The 17,368-nt window shown below is 49.3% G+C and overlaps 2 protein-coding genes across 2 annotated transcripts; one reads left to right on the top strand and one right to left on the bottom strand.

Moving 5' to 3' along the window:
- Positions 1-1,831: 1,831 nt before the first annotated feature.
- TGME49_231470 (hypothetical protein) lies at positions 1,832-3,484 on the top strand (the record flags this gene model as incomplete). Its single annotated transcript, XM_002367997.1, has 1 exon — positions 1,832-3,484. The coding sequence occupies one exon, from the start codon at positions 1,832-1,834 to the stop codon at positions 3,482-3,484; it is 1,653 nt and encodes a 550-aa protein (XP_002368038.1).
- Positions 3,485-9,914: 6,430 nt separating this feature from the next.
- Positions 9,915-13,645, bottom strand: TGME49_231460 (hypothetical protein; the record flags this gene model as incomplete). The annotated part of the gene is made up of 3 exons (XM_002367996.2): positions 9,915-9,984; positions 10,337-10,947; positions 12,212-13,645. The coding sequence occupies 3 exons, from the start codon at positions 13,643-13,645 to the stop codon at positions 9,915-9,917; spliced, it is 2,115 nt and encodes a 704-aa protein (XP_002368037.2).
- Between the last annotated feature and the right edge of the window lie 3,723 nt (positions 13,646-17,368).

The raw sequence follows: 17,368 nt of genomic DNA, 5'->3' as shown, positions 1-17,368 counted from the left end.
ACGTTATTCGTCTGTTTAAGCGTGCACAAGTAGTGACAGTTATAATTAAGATATTTCGCGTAGTCGAGTTACCTCGTCAAGGTTTCACTACCAGATCAACCCTCACAGCGGCCTCGTTCCCGCAGCTATACACCGGCAGCATACATCTCAGACAGGGCGTAAATAGATTTAAAAAGATCAAAGTTTCCACGTATTAGAAAAACGTGGCATGATCGTTGTCACGTCTTTGTATCGGTAAGACCTTACACTGACAAACAAGGCTCTGCTTGTCTCCACATATGTGATATGAGGTATATGAATGTTCTCTTTTTCATTGGCGGCAGAAACAGCCAGGACCACGCGGGCTACACCAATTTCTGCTGCAGACAGAACGTTACACGTTTCCGCAAAGATGGCCATCATGCAATGTACACCGCGCTCTAGTAGACCGGTCTTCGCTGAAGAGGGCTCGTAGAGTGGTTTGAAGAGCGGAGCGAAGACTCTGTGCGTAGGACTGATTTTGCGCCGTTCACGTGTTTCTTGAAAGTGCAAGGAATATTGCAGTCCCACAATACCGAAACGACTCTTCTGCCTCCTATCGAAATGCCACTGCTAGCTCTGTAAACTAGTTTTCGCGGGGCAGAGTTTACCACAGCTGCTGCAGCTGTATATCTACACGAATCAGTTTACCGGACTGCTTCTTGTACCCAATCAGTCATTGGATCTTGGAACTTAACGTCACCTAATCAAGGCTCAATTTTCATCTGCCGTAATACTCTATGATCACAGCTACGAACGTTTTGGATGCCTCCTCGAGCGTGAAACCGATCCAAAGTGTGTGGTAAAGAGTAGTGATTGGGTCTCATACGACAAGAAGAAACGCTTATTTTGTTGACGATAGTGCTTGTAGTCATCTCCATGTCATCTGTAAAGAGGCGGACCATGATATTTGTAAGGAACGTAACGTCACAATAATGCACGCTGTTGGGTGAAATGGAAGTCGCTCGCTGAAACCCCTACAACACATGCAGTCAATAAATTGTACTGATTATCCTGCCTCCACATCAGCGTTTAGGCGAAAATGCATGAAATTAATCATGGATTCGGAGAAAAGTTATTTCGTGGGCGCATGCACATAACTAGAGCAGGACAGCCCCCCCTTCCAATTTCAGTGTTTAGGTAACCAAGTGCCACCCGCTGTAGCTTGGACTGGCACAAAGTTCGATGCAAGCATCTGTTGCTCGTTCCGTTCCACGCTGTTGCAGGGAGGCACAATTCAGACAGGACACGACGATTCAGTAGGAGGCGTGAATACCGACTGTCGACAGAGGAGGCTTGGTCGTTAAGGTAACATTTTCCTTACTGTTCTGTAGCCGTAATGGGGGGCGAAGACGGTGATGTCTCAAGAGTCTACAACCCTGAGAGATGTTTACTGCTGCTTCAGCACGGTGTCCTGGAATCCTGTTCAAGAAGACTGGACCTCGGTTGATTTTTAGACAACAAGCAACGGACGCAAAAGACGCTCATCACTCTAAAGTGATTGTGTTCTGTCGCTAAAAATGTACAGGTCGTTGATGCCCGTGGGGCACGACCTGATATACGGGAGGCTGAAGCGCTTCGGCTGACAGTCTCGTTTCAGTCAAAAAACCCAGCTGAGTTCGTCCGTGTGCTTCACTCAGTTGTGGTTGAGAAGGGCGCTACGAAATCGCAAGAGTTGTTCAATGTGATCAAATAAACTATGTCACAGCTTAGTCATGGATAGAATGTAGACTACAAGTAGCACTGAGTGTTGTTGCGATTGCTCCGCGGAAGTAGCCCAGTGCCTCCTCTACGGGCAGGGTCGAGTTCCACCATGTCGGACTCTTTCTGTGGCGCGTCACTCAAAAATGGAAGGGAGGAGAGGCCAGCTTGCTTCAGTGAAAGATGTGGAAGTTTGCTCACACCACCAGCCGGCCGACAGTCTGCACTCCGGAGCGGTCACACCACTGACCCCCTAGAGTTGGAGGAACGGTATGGCAGTAGTAAGGAGCTGCTACGAGGATGTCGAATCGTACCTCCTCACTTGAATGAAGGTCACTCTTCAAACATGATGGCGAAGGTACGGGAAATGCGGAGACCTGCGCGGCCGTTTCATCCTCCATCACCGCCGGTAGCGAAGAGTCTCGGCGGCAAGATGAAGTCTCAATACGACAAATTTTATACCACATTGGGAAATTCTGTGCCATGTACGACCGTCTGTGCCATTCATAGAGAAAAAAAACGAGACGAGTATACCGCCCCATGGGGGTCATACTCATCTCAAGAAAACGATACTGCAGATGAGGCACTCACGCCTCGAGCACTTCCTTTGGGAGATGCCCAACCGCAGCTGTCTCACGGCAGAATGAGAAACGGCGTGTTAGGCAGAAGTAGTTTATCTACCTTCCCAAGGAAGCAGGAAAGAGTCATACGGATAGAAGAGAACAACCTCACTAAGAGAGGGGGACTTCTCTGTCATAGCAACGGTACTCCGCTGCCTCCACCCGTTAGCGTGGAAATAACAGAACGGTTGACGTCAAGCAACCAAAGCTCGTGCGTTGCGGTCGTAACCTCGTCTTCACCATCTCGGAGGTACGCTCGTAGTCCACCCCCTTCAGATTCGACAAAAACCCGTTCCGTGATTCAAAATAGTGACGATATCAGGGTGTTGAAGCCGGGAATCAACAAAGCAACCACGCTGAGCATAGACACTTGGCTCGAGCCGTTTCGCAAACGTATCAATATCCTTAGTGACCTTTGCAAAGACATGGTGCACCATGTCGAGGTCATGATATCCCGTCACCGTCTCGTCCGAGGGTCTGTCCATAACACCATAGAAGAAGGAAAGCAGCCTGCCTCCATAAATCGTCCTACTTGTAAAACGATTTCTTTTGAAGACTCCTCCTACTCGACCCAACCACGGATGCAAGGACTCGAGATTTGCCGAAAAGGCTCCTCCCCAAAGACAACAGTGGCAGAGGGGGGCAGTACACAATTTTCTGGTTTCGACCTCAGTAAATGGCGTCCAGCAGTTTCACCGTCGAAGGGTGGGGAAAGAAATAATGGTGCTGGGGAAGGCTGTGGAGCCACAGGAGAAGCGAGCTCAGGTCTTTCTCAGCCCACATCATTCGGAGCTGCCAGTTCCGAGACTGTTGTCACATTGACCTCCAGAAATCCGGCCACTTACCCTCGCGGCAGCTCGTCCACTCCGGGGCCCGGCTGGGGAGGGGATGAGGAGCATGTAAGAGTAGCTGTCTTCACAAAGCAGCTTGCTGAATTAGCCGTCATTCTTCGAATTACCAATCCCGATGCCGTAAAGCGTAAGCTCTTTGTCGCAGAAAACTGCCCCCTTCTGATTCCTCCCAACGAGGCGGACGACTTCTTTGCTTTTTCAATCATCCTCTACAGTCTGACGCTTCCTCAGAGCTACAGGTGGAACCAAGGAGTCTATAGACTTTCACCGACTGTGAGCTCCAGTAAAGCGTAATGAATCCAGCTATAAACCTCCTTGAACAACGAGCCAGCCTCTGCGGGTCTTGACACCAAGAAAAGCGATTTGCATTCTTTGACGCTGTGAGCAGTGTATCCCCGGTGTCGGATATCCACTTTCCTCATATTTTTCCCGTTGCATGAAATTTGTACGATGAACGTCAAACACGTCAACTGCTGCGTTACAGAGCAAGCAGTCCCTTTGTTTCTTTTGCTTTCATAATTCCTGCTCTTGAACTCGATACGGGAACGCAAACAAAGTCGCCTTCATTAGATTTCATCTGGTATTCCAAAAATCTTCTCTGCCTAGAATCGCGATTTGCTACTGACACTTGCTCCGCCAGATCGGAAATCAATTTCACGATTTGCTTGGGTATGTGGTCTAAGACTGTACAACTACAGCCGAAACCGATTTCGGCTTGCGTTTTCCAGAGGCCTCTCTCTCGAATTGCAGTATATACTACACTGATAGCGGTTCAAAGTCCTGACGCATGTGCGAAAGATAAGGGCACACAACTGTCGATACGAAGATGGCAGAAAGCTCTGTGGCCTCCTCTGGGTTATCCCTTTGTAATCATTGAAAGAAACAATTCCTCAACGTCTTACTCAGCGTGGTTTGTTGTCCTTACCGGTCATGTGAGCAGGTCCATGCCTTGTCACGGGAACTGAACAATGCACTTTTACGCCTTTGCAGAGCCATCCCTGAAGACTGGCTATTGGACCTCTATAATGTCGTCCCGCCAAATCGTCGTGCTGCCTGGCAGCAACTTCTTCAGACGGTTGAATCTCAACTCGATGTTTTTACTCAAAGCTATCGAAAGTTTGAGGTGGAGTATTGTACGCAAATGACCAGCCTACTTCGGAGCGTATTTGAACCCCTTGCGGTCATGTGCCGCGAGTCACGCATTCTCCTCGACAAAGCGCACACGGGCGCCATTGAAGGCCTATCTTGGATTAGCTTCGTACCGAGTCGACTATCCAAAAATGAAAGGCCAACGGCAGTAGCTTCCAGGGGAAACGATAGAAACAGCGGAGGAGACCAAGGGCCTGCACACGGCCTGGACAATGATCAACAACTGCGATTCGACGAAAAAAACAGTGGGGAAATAAGTGCCTTCCGCGGCGCTGACCAGAAAGTCAAGAAAACGCGTACCACCATGTTGCAGTACCAGAGGAGCACGTCTTTCGAAGCAGTATGCGAAAGCAATCTCCTGCAAAGACTGGGTGAAATGCATCTAAAATGCAGGTCCAGCGACGAGACCACCCGCATAGAAACCTTTGATCCTGGCGTTCTTCATCGGGCAAGGCGAATCAGATCTTTTTGGTATGTCATGTTCCCTGGACCAAATAGGGAGTCCCTCCACAGAGGGTCGTGCACAGAAGAACTAATTAAGTTGATCGATTCTTGAGACAGCATCCGTTTGTATCGAACAGCCTGAGATCGACAAATGAGCAAGTCGCTTGTGTATTCTGCTAACAGAAGCAGGCACGCTCTGATCCTCTCAAGCCCTCTACCGAAACGTGGGCTGCAAATTTTGTTTGTTAGCAAATGTGGTGCTCTCTCGTGCCAGAGGTTTGACACCCCCTCTCACTGTTTAAATACTGGAAAAGGATTTCGTCGGTGCTTAAAGCGGTTTGCTTGAATGACCAAGTCAACAATTTCATTTTTGCTGGGTACCGCTCGAGACTGTGGGAGTTGTGAGACGACAGATTTCCCTCATTTGCCGATCTTGTTTCAATCAAGGTATGCAGTGGAAGAGAAGAGCGTGGCGATGACGCGGAAAGCGTTCATGATAAATTCTTTTGAAAATACTTCCAGAGCTACTGGTAAACGTGTGCAGCCTTGCCCCGTTCTTGCAATGCGAGGTTCGTAACTGAACAAATATCGGGTACATCTTGTGTCTTACCTTTCTGTTTGTTGCCTTCTGGTCTCACAGGACCGGATCAGACACGCAGAAACTGTGCGTAGCGCATGCTATAGCAACCGCTCTTCTGTACGAAACAAATATGGGCTGGAGGGCTTTAGCGGAAGCTGAAGACCGCGTGAAGAACTTCGCTCTAAATCCGACCTTCAGCCTCAACGGTGTACTTGCTCAACATATGGAAGCCTTTGAACAGACGTGGAGAGTCGCCGAGAATGTGTTGGACCAGGACGCATTGGTTTTTGCAGAGAGTATCATCAAAATATTATGCAGAGAATACGAAAGGCTTGAACCTGCTGAGCGACGTACGTGCCAAAGGCCACATGGGCGCTGGTAGTGAATACATTTCAGTACATGACACGCATGCCTCCGTACGTACCAAAGACTTTCCATTCGGCATTAAGCTCTGTGCTGCAGCTGAGCTGATCTTCCTACAGATTCAAGGAAACATTTTCCTCGCAACGATGTCGGTACATTAATCATCTACCGTATCAGAAATACAATGCGTATGAGGTTGTTCTGTTTTGTTTTTTGATCGGCAAGGCAATTCGTTATACACAGCTGAATAGTCACAACAACAGCCTGCTTTTCGGCGTTCGACGTGTGGTGAAACAGAGTTAGACTCATGTGCCAATCGCTTAGAAGACAGAATACATTGAGCAAAATGGAACTGTCGTGTTTAATCGACTGTCCGGCAAAATTCTTAAAAACATACGAGGCTTTCTGACACAGACGTAACGGTCACTCGCGGTTGAACCACTACGGAAATCGCGTGTGGTAGCTTACCTGGAAACTTCGGCAACCCAACTTCTCTACTGAAACGTGCAATGGCATTAAATGAACTGAGCTCTTTCTGTGAAATGTTTGCTGTGTCAGCGCTTCTCACCGACGATGAGCCCTTTGATTCACCAGCACAAGACACGCAGACGGCAGCGTCCATGCAGATGTTGCAGTCGATGCTGGGGCAGCCAAATCCTCCTCCAGTAGTTTTGTATGACCTTCTTCCTATTATTGTGCTCCTGGAGCACCTGATCCGCAATGACACAGCAGTTTACGAGCGTCTCCTTTTACCAAGGACAGAAGAGGCTCAGGCTTTGATGAAAAAAATCAAAATGGACACTAGGGAACTCAAGCTCGCCACCTGGAAGCGACTGCGCCTGCATATCCTCCAGCAGTTATTACCACGCATACCGAAGTCAACACGTCCTCAGAGTCGAAGTCGAAAAGGTAACAGCCCCACCTTGCCTTAGTTCTTTCCAGATTCAACTGTGCAGGAACAGCCTCACCAAGTGGCAGTTACAAGCGTATCTGCTGTAATGCCCGACTATGAACGAAGTTGTCCGGTCCGCGAGGCCTGTTGTCATCCTCAGGGAGTCGCTCCATTGCATGGGGTTCTGGATATCAGCCTATGATATTTCGTTGGTGTTAGAGTGCGGATCGGTTTGGAAGAGTGCGAGGCATCGAGCATCAATCGCGTAGCTGATGCCCTGATATCATCAACACAAGTCCGCTGTTGTGCTTCTGTCTCATTCGGTATACTCTTAACTCGTGCACAAAAACTGAGCTGGTATCCGCCTCGTTGCTCTGTGTTCCACTAGCCCTATTGCCTGTCAAGTGTCTGTCTCCATTTCATTATAATTTGCTTCTTAAACTTTCCGACCAACGACAGATCCTGTGACTGTCTATGCACCGGCCAAGAATTTTTGAACATACTTTGCTTTGCGCTGCAGGCGCTGCTTCCACTTCTTAGTCTTTGCCTGTTTGCGTAGCTGTTTGTGTTCGACTGGCTTCGGGGGATGCAGCTCATTCTCCCAGTGTTCCTGTTTCTGTGTAGGTGACGTTCTACGCCCAGGCTCGGCTGCTAGCCAACATGCGGCGGGAAAGGAGAAGCCGAGAATCAGCGGCGGGGAAGGGTCGTTGCGATCCTCCCCACCTTTGAGTGCCTGCCCAGAAAACAAATCGAGACGCAACGCGAGGTCTTCTAGCCGTCCATCTCGACCGGCCTCACGTGGGCAGAGAGATGAGGAAGCGATCACTATGCGAGATGACCGTGGAGGTGGTCTGGCAGACATGCAGACTCAGAGATTTGAGATGCTCACATCGTACTTTCTTCAAGCTGTGGAATGCTTAGCTCCTGCAGATGGTGAAGGTTCGCCCGCGTCAGGCCTTAGCTTCGCTGGAGAAAAGCCGTCTGGAGCCAATAGATCCCCGGTATGTGGTATATGATCGATCACGCAGTTCACAAGTTATCCTGGGTCGAGTCAGAACGATACGGAGACACAAGACAATTGCATTTTATGCCAAAGGACAGCGGTTCCCGTTTAGGGAACTCACGGTGGAACGTTCGCCGATCCTACCAGAGGCTGCTAACGACGCTCAGCTCCGTAATTTTGTGGCACGAGTTGGAACTTTAATTGAGGACTACAGATATTAAAACCCCCGGCTTTTTATATTGTCCATCAAAAGAAAAACATGCGCTCTGTTGTTCGCTGCTTGAATGTCTAAATCCCTCTGCAAATATTTCTCAGACCCGATCCCCCTCTCCCTCTTCCGGCCGTCAAGAAAAGAAAAGAAGAGAAGGCACACATTCACGGTGCTCGAGGCGCTGGGAAGATATCTTCGACTTCGTGAAGGAAGAAATCCGCAACCGAACGTTGCGAACCCTCCAGAACGAAAACTATCAAGCTAGCTACGGTCCAGCAGAATCAACGGCGACGCGATCTTTTCATCAAGAGAGACAGATTACGGAGGCGAGGACTGCAAATGCCGGAAACTGGAGTGCCAATTCCCTTCAGTCGGCAGTAGCAACACAAGAACCTTCACAAAAAACCGCTAATGGAAATGCTGGTAGGGTGTGGATCACCCTTCTCCCATTCGCCCATGTTTCAGAGAATTCCACAAGGTTCGATAGACGGGTTTCAGGTGTCCCCTTGGGTGGTCCCCTGCACTCGTAGTAGAAACGTTTGTGATCAAAACAAGTACCATAATCATATTCGACTGTGCGTACATGCGCACACTTTGCAGGGCTTTTACGAAACGTTAGACGTCCCTACTATCTCTTCCTTTTGCCCCAGAGAACTCAAAAATGGTCGGTACACAGACTTCGACCTGGCTGTTTGTGGCAGTCGAAAAAGCCTGCTGCTGACCTTGTTGCTGCTCATCCCTCGTTTTATGCTTGATGACGCCCATTCGCTTTTTTGTCCTTTGTGGGACTGTCCAGACAGCAATGCTGAAAGTACACCAAGTGCCAATCCGGGTCGGCGACGGCAGATTTCTCCGTCCCACGTTTCTTCTGGACGATCCGAATTTCAGAGGCAGTTAGTGTCACACACCCAGGAAAAAACAGCAGGTGTTCTTGAAGTTGGTACAAGTGTCGAAACTGAGCCTGAGACGCCAAATCATCCTTCTCTGAGAAGGTCAGCGCCACATCCCGGAGACTCCCACGGGACACATGTACCTCGGTCATCAGGTAAGACTCCAACACGAAAATTCTAAAAATGTTCCGGGGGACTCTTCCGGGAAAAGTGCTTTTACAGCCAAAAGCATGCAAGTACGGATCTGTAAAAGTGGGGATCAGGCGTCGTGGTTGTGGTTCATACATGTAGAGGAATGCCTGCAACTAACGAATCAACCGTTGCAGATCGTATGTGCATGCGGACACATGCGTCTCGTCAGGGCCATGCGCTACGATGTCAGTTCTCCGAGGACTTTTTGACCCCATACCACGGCTACATCGGAAAGGAAGCTCTCTGGCCGCAGTCCTGATGCGGTACACGGCAATGATGGAAGCTACTTCGGCCCTCTGAAAAGCCACACGCGATGGCTTGCCTTACGCGAGGAAGCTGGCGCCACATTCAGTGTCCGCATACAAAACTGATTTACAGTGGTGCCGGCGAACTTGAACAGACACATTCGGTTATATGTCGTATTAGTACGCATGAGTAGATCCATTTACCCGCTGTGGAGATCCAAGACTGTCAGAAGATGCCGAACTGTTTGGTGTGTTCACTCTGTGCTGTGTATACTTTGAAACCTAAAATGCTGAGCAGAAGATATACGCATACGTGGAGAAGTAACCATTCCTTCCTCCGTGAAGGAAGTGCATGGGAAAAAGTATTCTCGAAAGCTCGTTTCAAAACCGGTGATCCCGGAGACTAGTTTTCCAGAAAAAAGTTGACTCAGATAGCACGCAAAATGGCATCCACAGGTTTCCACAGCTCATAGACACGTGCCGCAAATGTAATATCAAAACGGTGTGCGATCGAATAGTCACCTGTTCCTGTAAAAAAGAAACTGTCTCTACATACGGCTGGATACACACATGCACATCTATGTTACCACTGTGTACATGTGTGCACGAATGAGCGCACAGGAGTTGTCTCAGATTACAACCTGAAGCAAAAAAAGCGACTTTCCCTTTTCCCTGTATGAAGAAGCAGAAAGGAGTCTTCCGAAAGTGAAAATGTGGCCCTTCAAGAAATCACACGAATTTAGTCTGCTTTCTCGTTACAAGTTCAGTCGTGTCCTGCTACGCACACCGCCGGGGACTTCTCGACGAAGGGCCTTCATCGCATCTCTGATGGAAAAAACCACAATTTGTCAGATAGCACAACACCAATTTGGTGACTTCAGTCACAACAACTTTATTTTACGGTCGCGTCTGCAAAGGTGCACCTCACGTGGTTGAGCAAGAAAGTATTCATCGATGTTCCAGATCCGTTTACTCAGGTGTGCCCGTTTACGAGAGATCGCCGTGAGAACCCGCCAACTCTCCAGCCTTAGAACAGAGGCCATCTACGATCCAACTGCATCACCAGCTCAATACTTTTCTCCAGCCTTTCGGGTTTTTCCTCTGCTGCCAAATGTACAGCTTCAGTCGAGACAAACGTTACAGTTCCTGCTCACAAAGAGTAGTCGTTCCAACTTACATGAGTAACTGGACAGCCTCGTCCGTGGGCGCTCCAACTGCGTGCCACCGAACGCGGCCCGCACGGTCGATTAGCATTGTCGTGACCATTTCCGGCCGGAAACTGAGGCCTGTCGCCTCGATTATTTTCCGACCGCCTTCCCCAGCATGCCCCAAGAATGCCCCCCATAAGGATGGTGCACATCCGTTTAGAGAAATCGAGTTGTTATCGACCATAGCATGTCTATCCATTTGTGGGCCAAAATGACGCGCTATGTGCCTCATGGATCGAAGTGTGAGCCACCGGAGAAAGTATGTAGACGATTCGCTGCATAAATAGGCCACTTGATACAAATCCTCGTTTAGAAAGGCTGCCCTGCTGGTTGCTCTCGTATTTCTCTTCAAGTCTAGGTACATCGCAGACGACCGGTTAGAGCCATCGGCCGTGGGCTCGCCTGCACGAGACGTTTGAGATGAGTGTGTTCGAGAGGCACCCGGGTAAACGAGCGCCGAATACTCCGGATGCCCCTCAAGATCTCGGTGCCACTTCGTGAGATCCTTCAACTCGCTGTGGGGTGGTTGATCAGTAAAAATGAAAAGAAGGGTCAGGCGGTCTGCGCATCGTTCGGTGAGCTGTAGAGAGCAGAATGGAGGCCAGGCAGTCGGAAACTAAAATGCCACATGATGTGGACACGGACATGAACTGATGGACAACGCAGTTTTGCCTCCTCAGGGTCGACAGAGACCGCCTGTCCATGATATATACTTGTCACACGTGCTTTTCCATTGAATGTTCGTGTACTGTAGACCCCCATAAGCATTTGAATCTGCACACGTATCTTCGGTGGAGCAGTTTTCATTGGTAGTTCCCAGATTTCGAGGTATAGATCATGTTTCGAGCTCAGAAACGTATGTGCTCAGGCACTTTTGAACATCCAGTTACATGAACGCTTATAAACGTCAATGAAAATATATTGGAGTGCAACGTACAGTATATGCGTATAGGTAGACAACATACGTGGCCGCATCCACGATAAATACACTCCCGTTTATATGGGTTGAAAATGTCTGCATACGTGACGACGAGGTCTACCGGTGAATAGTTGATTTATCACACGTACATTTACACAAGTGCAAGACGACGACGGAGGCGCGGTCAGAGAGAAGATTTCCAATCAATGGGGCGTGTAGAAGGGGCCCCCTCAGGAAAGTCTGTGGATGGAACGAAAAATGCGAAAACATCATGCGCGCCTCCAGCTAAGCGTCGTTTTTCACTCAACTACCCAGAAAAGATAAACACCTTGATTATGCGCATGTCACGAGTTACCAGCTCTAAGGATGGAAGTAAGCACGAAGGGATACGTAGTAACTTGTATTTGGAAAGCAGCGTAGATTACACACACAAAGATACCTAGGGTAAATGAAGAAAGGAACACTCGCGGTTTAAGTATACACATTTGCAAATGCAGGCATATGCAAATATAATGGCGCATCAAGCACGTACAGGTACATTCACAAATTCAGAAACGTGTACCGAATTAGGAGTACGCAAGCATATACAAGAACATGAAACATGCAATGCTTAGCTCATCGGAAATGCCACATTCGGAATTGCTTATACCTATCTCGTATAAGGCTATATACACACATAATATTCAGCAAGCACACCTTAGGTTGATACACCGAATATTCTTGGTTCCACAGACGCATGTACCGACTACCGCACACGCCAGGTTTGATCGTTGCGCCAGAGCTTGCTTCTTGCGTTGTTCAACAGCAATATTAGTCCACCTGTTCAGACATTATTTGTCGGTTTCCTTTCGACATGATGAGAGAAGACATGCAATGCTAGACAATTCGAATGGAAGAATGCCACGGCTTTGTAAAGAACGCTTACCGGGACAGGCAGCTGAGGCTGATGCGCCTTTCCACTAAGATCCTTGTTGGCGGAGAGGGGCTGTCCTGCTTTTCTCGTTATTCCCGTGTTGACCCCTGCGTGCTTTGCCAGACTGGCTTCTCTCAATCCTTGGCCGGAGTGCGGCGTAAAGGGAGTAACCAAGACATTCGGTGGAAGAGGTGCAGACTGGGACGGCGGCAAGAGGCGCGACGGATAGTGATGGGCGGCGTGCATGCCTTCGTTGTACTTTTTGAACGTGATTGGGGGAAGAAGACGAGAATATGACAAAGAAAATGAAGACGAGGGCTTCTCAGGGGTGGAGCGAGACGCGTTCGGCGCAGACGCATCCCAAAAGCGTATGGGAAGAAGAAGAGAACGCATGTATTGTCGGAAGTCCACGGGTGTACCGCGTCGATTCTCCTTCCGCATTTCTTCGAGAGAATAAAAACTGTTTCGATCTATCAAGGCTTTCGGTTCTCCCGTGACATGAGATAAAGAAGCGTCAGCTTCGCGCCGCGATAGACTCCCCGGGGCAGTTGGCGGGAGAGACCAGGTAGCCGGATTTCCGCTGTCCTTTCCCGCGAGCCTCGCCGCGCCTTCCAGCAATATTTTTCCTTTTTCCGACGCCGCTTTGTGCAGAGAGACATCCGTTGTGAAACACCGCTGTCCAAAAAAAGAACCGTTTCTGACCGCCCGTGGAGCACTACCTTGGAAACGGCTCACGCCTTCAATCACACTGTGTCGCTGCACACTGCGAGAACTGACACGCGCCTCTTGAGAGAACTGCGGACTTTTAGTCGAGGGAAGCGAGCGACGGAGGAGTCGCGAATATCCCACAATCGCTCCCGCCAAGGAGACTGTATGCTGCGTAGGCCGCTGCTGATCCGCCGCAAACAAACCTGTTTCCTTACCGTTTGTAGAAAAACCTATTGACGGGGACGTTTCCTCAGAGAACGGATGCCAGAAAAGAAAGCGCGCTTCTGTGGAAGGTGCGTCAGTTGAAGAGTGGAGAGGGCTCCCACACTCGGAGTGAAATCGACAAACTGAGGCACCCGAATCCCCAGTGCCTCCCTCGCTTGCACTGCTGTGGGACCTCAATCTCTGTGTCTCTGCTGTCTCTACACACCAGGGAGAACTGAATGAACAGAGGTCTGTTGCAACAATAACTCTGGCAGATTCGCTTGGAAGTCGAGCAGGACAGTTGACGCGTTTTTTGCGAAAGAGAACTGTTTTACCGCCTCGGCGGCGTGGCAGGGTGTTGAGCGTGTAGACGCCTCTGAGGGGGACAACACAAGGCCGATAAGTCGACAGGCAACCTAACGCCACCTTGCAAAGCTCCGATGCCGCCATACTTGACCGTGTTCGTGGAAGAAAAACAGGGCGCATTACAGCGTGGGTCGGGCTACACGCGCCCGGTTGTTGCCAGAGATTCATTCACACACATACGTGTTCCCGTGTATGTTCCAGCGATGTGAACACGAATTCGTACGTGACTCCACGGTACTTTTATGGACACAATTGCACGGAACTTTACAAACAGGTATACTCGTGGAAGGCAACTATTCTTCAGAGGGCGTTTAGCTCCGAAGGCGCATGTGGGCTTTCAGGCAATTAACGACGACAGGTTTGTGTGGAATGAACACTTCAGCAAGTCTGCCCGGTCATTCGAGTGCGAGAACTCGGAAATATCTGCTGGGGAAGTGGACGGGAAAATAATTGCAGCCCACAACTGCGGAAGCGAATTCTCCCGGAACAACTTCGCAAAACTCTCTGAAAACGCTGAACACAGCTCTAAAGAGAGCGGGAAAGGAAGCAAACAAGTGTGGTTCAAAGACAACTCAAACAATCTCAAGTGAAACGTCGCCAGCAGATTTTCTCCTTTCTTCTCAAGGGAGCCCGCTCGCAGAATGGCAAAAAAACAACACCGATTGACCGTGAAGCACGCGATTTACTTCGAAGGGTCAGGATACCGTATTGAAGCGCAAAAATCAAGCGCACAAGGTAAAGGGGCTAGCAATACCTCCGTCTTTTCAGGGATACAAGGAGACGAAATTTCCACTTCAGGTCACAAGCTCTCTTTGTCGCCCAATAGGAGTCGCTTGTGCTCCACTGCTGCCCCGGAAGAAAGAACGAGTTAGTGTTCTGCCAGCGCGAAACGTGTGGATCAAGTCCCTGCGGAAAGCATGCATCCCTGAAGAAATCTGGCTTCGCCAAGAGTTGTTTGAATTTGTCTGAAAACACGTCCCATAATTTTCACAACTCATTTGCGCAATTTCTAGCGAGCAGGTGGCACGACCCTCGGCCACCGGGTATTTTTTCGTTTCGGTGGCGCATGCCAGAACACACTCGCATGCATGCACTAGGGAGCTGCATGCGGTCAGTGCTACTCAGTAGGAGGTTGAAGAGGGGGGAAGCTGCCTTTCGAAAGAGGCTAAATATTGCTGCAGAGTTACACCAATGGCCTTCTACGCTTTTGCCTCACGCGTCTGTTCTCTGTAGAGCTCGCCCGATAACTAGGGCGCTTAGAAGGCCGCGCAGGCAAGACGAAATGTCAATTTGTCAAGAGCAGGAATTACGCGGGGAGAGGCACTAGTTCAGTGAACCAAAATCGCTCTCAGTGAAGACCTGAAAGCTGCACAGAGTCGAATCGGAACACACGAAGGGGGGAAGGCGATTGCCTGCCAACGAAAACCAGGTGGACACGATACACCCGTGTGAATCTTCAGTGTCGGTGGTCGGCAGGTGATGATGCGGATGCAAATTGGCCAAGATACATAGTTACAAGTATTACAAAGCATTTTTATATACCGCGCTATTGTGTGGTAGGATTTATGTCAACGACGCTATTGTTGACGCCTTCTTTGTTCTTCGCAACGGGTCTTCACTCTGTTTCATACACGTGTTCTGAGCAACAGCCAAGAGGTCAGTGAACACATCAGCAGTGTCAACTACGACTGTGACAGAGCTTGTGTCACCACCTGATTGTACAATAGCTTCACTGGCGCTTCGAGCGTTTTTGTGCTTACAGAGAGTTCCTCGTAGTGAAGTGTAGAACCGAAGGAGGGGCGAAACAAATGAGGAGAAAAGACGTTTCTTGGTGAGTCTTGAAGCTGGTGTTAATTCTTGAGAGTATATCTGCTGAATTCTCTAAGCAACGTAAGCTATAGGCTGATGATTGTTTGAATGCTGAACCAAGAAAACCGTGTCTGTTGCCGTCTGTTCGGAAAGTACAGGAATTCTTGAATGCTCTATGACACAAATAGTGACGAGGGCTGCATCATCGTGCAGAGATAAACGTTAGATGCACATTTAGACAGCATCCGCACACAATCAGATATCGCAAGCCTGTGTATAGAAAAGGGTACAAGTGCTGATGAATGTACCTTTTTGTATGTGCGCATGCAGATTCATGCATGACCTGATCGTTTTAACATTAAAAGGCAAATGATAGATGTGCACGTACAGCGGTAGCATTTGATGAAAATATTTCCAACTAGGTAGAACAGCCGATTGGTCCCTGCTCCTTGGTAAGGGCGTCGAAATCTACCATTTGTCGAAGCTCTGGAAGACGCCGAAGACAGCAAAGAAGTATCTTTTTGTGTAATGCTGCCTGTTCAGGCGAACTTTTTTCTTTCCCGTCAGTCGGTCGCCCGTCATCAAACTCGAAAAACAATGTCAACCACGCAGGTCCCAGGTCGCGTGTGTTTCGCTCTCTCCCGCCCTGTGGAAAGTGTTCCTCTCGGTTGATGCCGGTCACGTGTGGTCTATAACCATAGCTGCCGGCATGCGGCTGATTGTGCCTAACAGCTGTGAACGCTTCTAGGCATTCCTCGAACTCAGGAGCTTGGCACACTGCCGTATCTGTATCACAGTATACGAACGGTGTATCACCTATCCAGCAGTCCACGTCGATTTTGCATGGCTTCCCCGCAATGCTTTCGCATGCAGAGGAAGTCGTTGCGCTTCTGTGATTTTCATCGTTCCACTGTGTCCGACGGTGTATGTGGCTTTCACCTAGTCTTCCTTCTCTGGTTGAAGTTTTTCGAGTCTGCCATGGCTTGCATACAATTGGACTGGAGGATTCCCTACGCAGTTCTTTGTCTCTTATATTGAAAGTAAGGTCTGTTGTATGAGCACTCCCGCCTTCAACACCCGGTTGTGCAAAAGCCGTTTGCGGGGTCCTCGTCACATGATGCGGATTCACTGGAGATCCTGCTTCTCTACCATTTCTGTTCTCGTGGTATTTGTCGGCTCGATCCCTGCTTTCAAAATGCTGGCCACTATTTCCGGCTGGAGTCGCAAGGAAACCGATAAGAGTGTCGTTCGTAACGGATGTTTCGTTCTTAGACGGATCAGTGGAAGCAGAGAAAGCGTACAGCAGTTCCGGTTGGCAGCGGCCGTTCGCACATATCAGCCCTCGCTGGCATTCCCTAGGACTTATGTTTCTGCAGAGCTGACCTTCACTTAAACGAGGTAAACAGGTCGTCGTAGCTGGAATCGGGCAGTAAAAATCCTGTTCACGACAGAGAAAGCACACATGATTTCTACAAACTAAGGCAAGACTGTGTGGCTAAAACTGGTTTTTGAGTCGTGCGCAAGTCGGCGGCGTAGTGAAACAGCTGGTCAAAACCAGAAACAATTTGATTATGGTAATTCACTGATCAATGTACCTACGTGCTTACAGGCTCAGGCATGTGTGTGTGCATACATGATGCGCCTACATCTTTTTTCTTCAACGGCGTGAAGTAGCCCTCTGAGACGCCGGATATGTGCCCAAGTGACAGGTCACTTTCCACTCACCTGGCTACAACACATGTCGAGGCATTTTTCAAGGGTGTATTGGCTGGAGTCAAGGTTTCCCAGTGGATTTGTCACATCGATGACGACAATGCCGCTGCCTACGCCTCCGCTGTTATTGCTTCCGTACCGAACGTCGGAAATAATGTTGTCCCCTGCAGGCGAGTTCGTTATGCTGCCTGGAACTCGATTACTTGGATTATTGTTTCCTCTGGCGGAAAATGGGGAATATTGAGGGTAAGCGGAGGGTCTGTTGTCGTGGTTCGTTACAGCAGCCAGCGGGAGTCTCGGAGCTGACGAAATGCCCGTCTGGGGACCCACAGGAGTCGACGGGCGATTTGCGACGATGGTTGTTTGGGG

The sequence above is a fragment of the Toxoplasma gondii genome, chromosome VIII, assembly GCF_000006565.2.
Source record: "Toxoplasma gondii ME49 chromosome VIII, whole genome shotgun sequence".
Taxonomy (NCBI): domain Eukaryota; phylum Apicomplexa; class Conoidasida; order Eucoccidiorida; family Sarcocystidae; genus Toxoplasma; species Toxoplasma gondii.
Note: the sequence above shows the minus strand (reverse complement) of the source record. Positions and strands in the feature narration are given on the sequence as shown.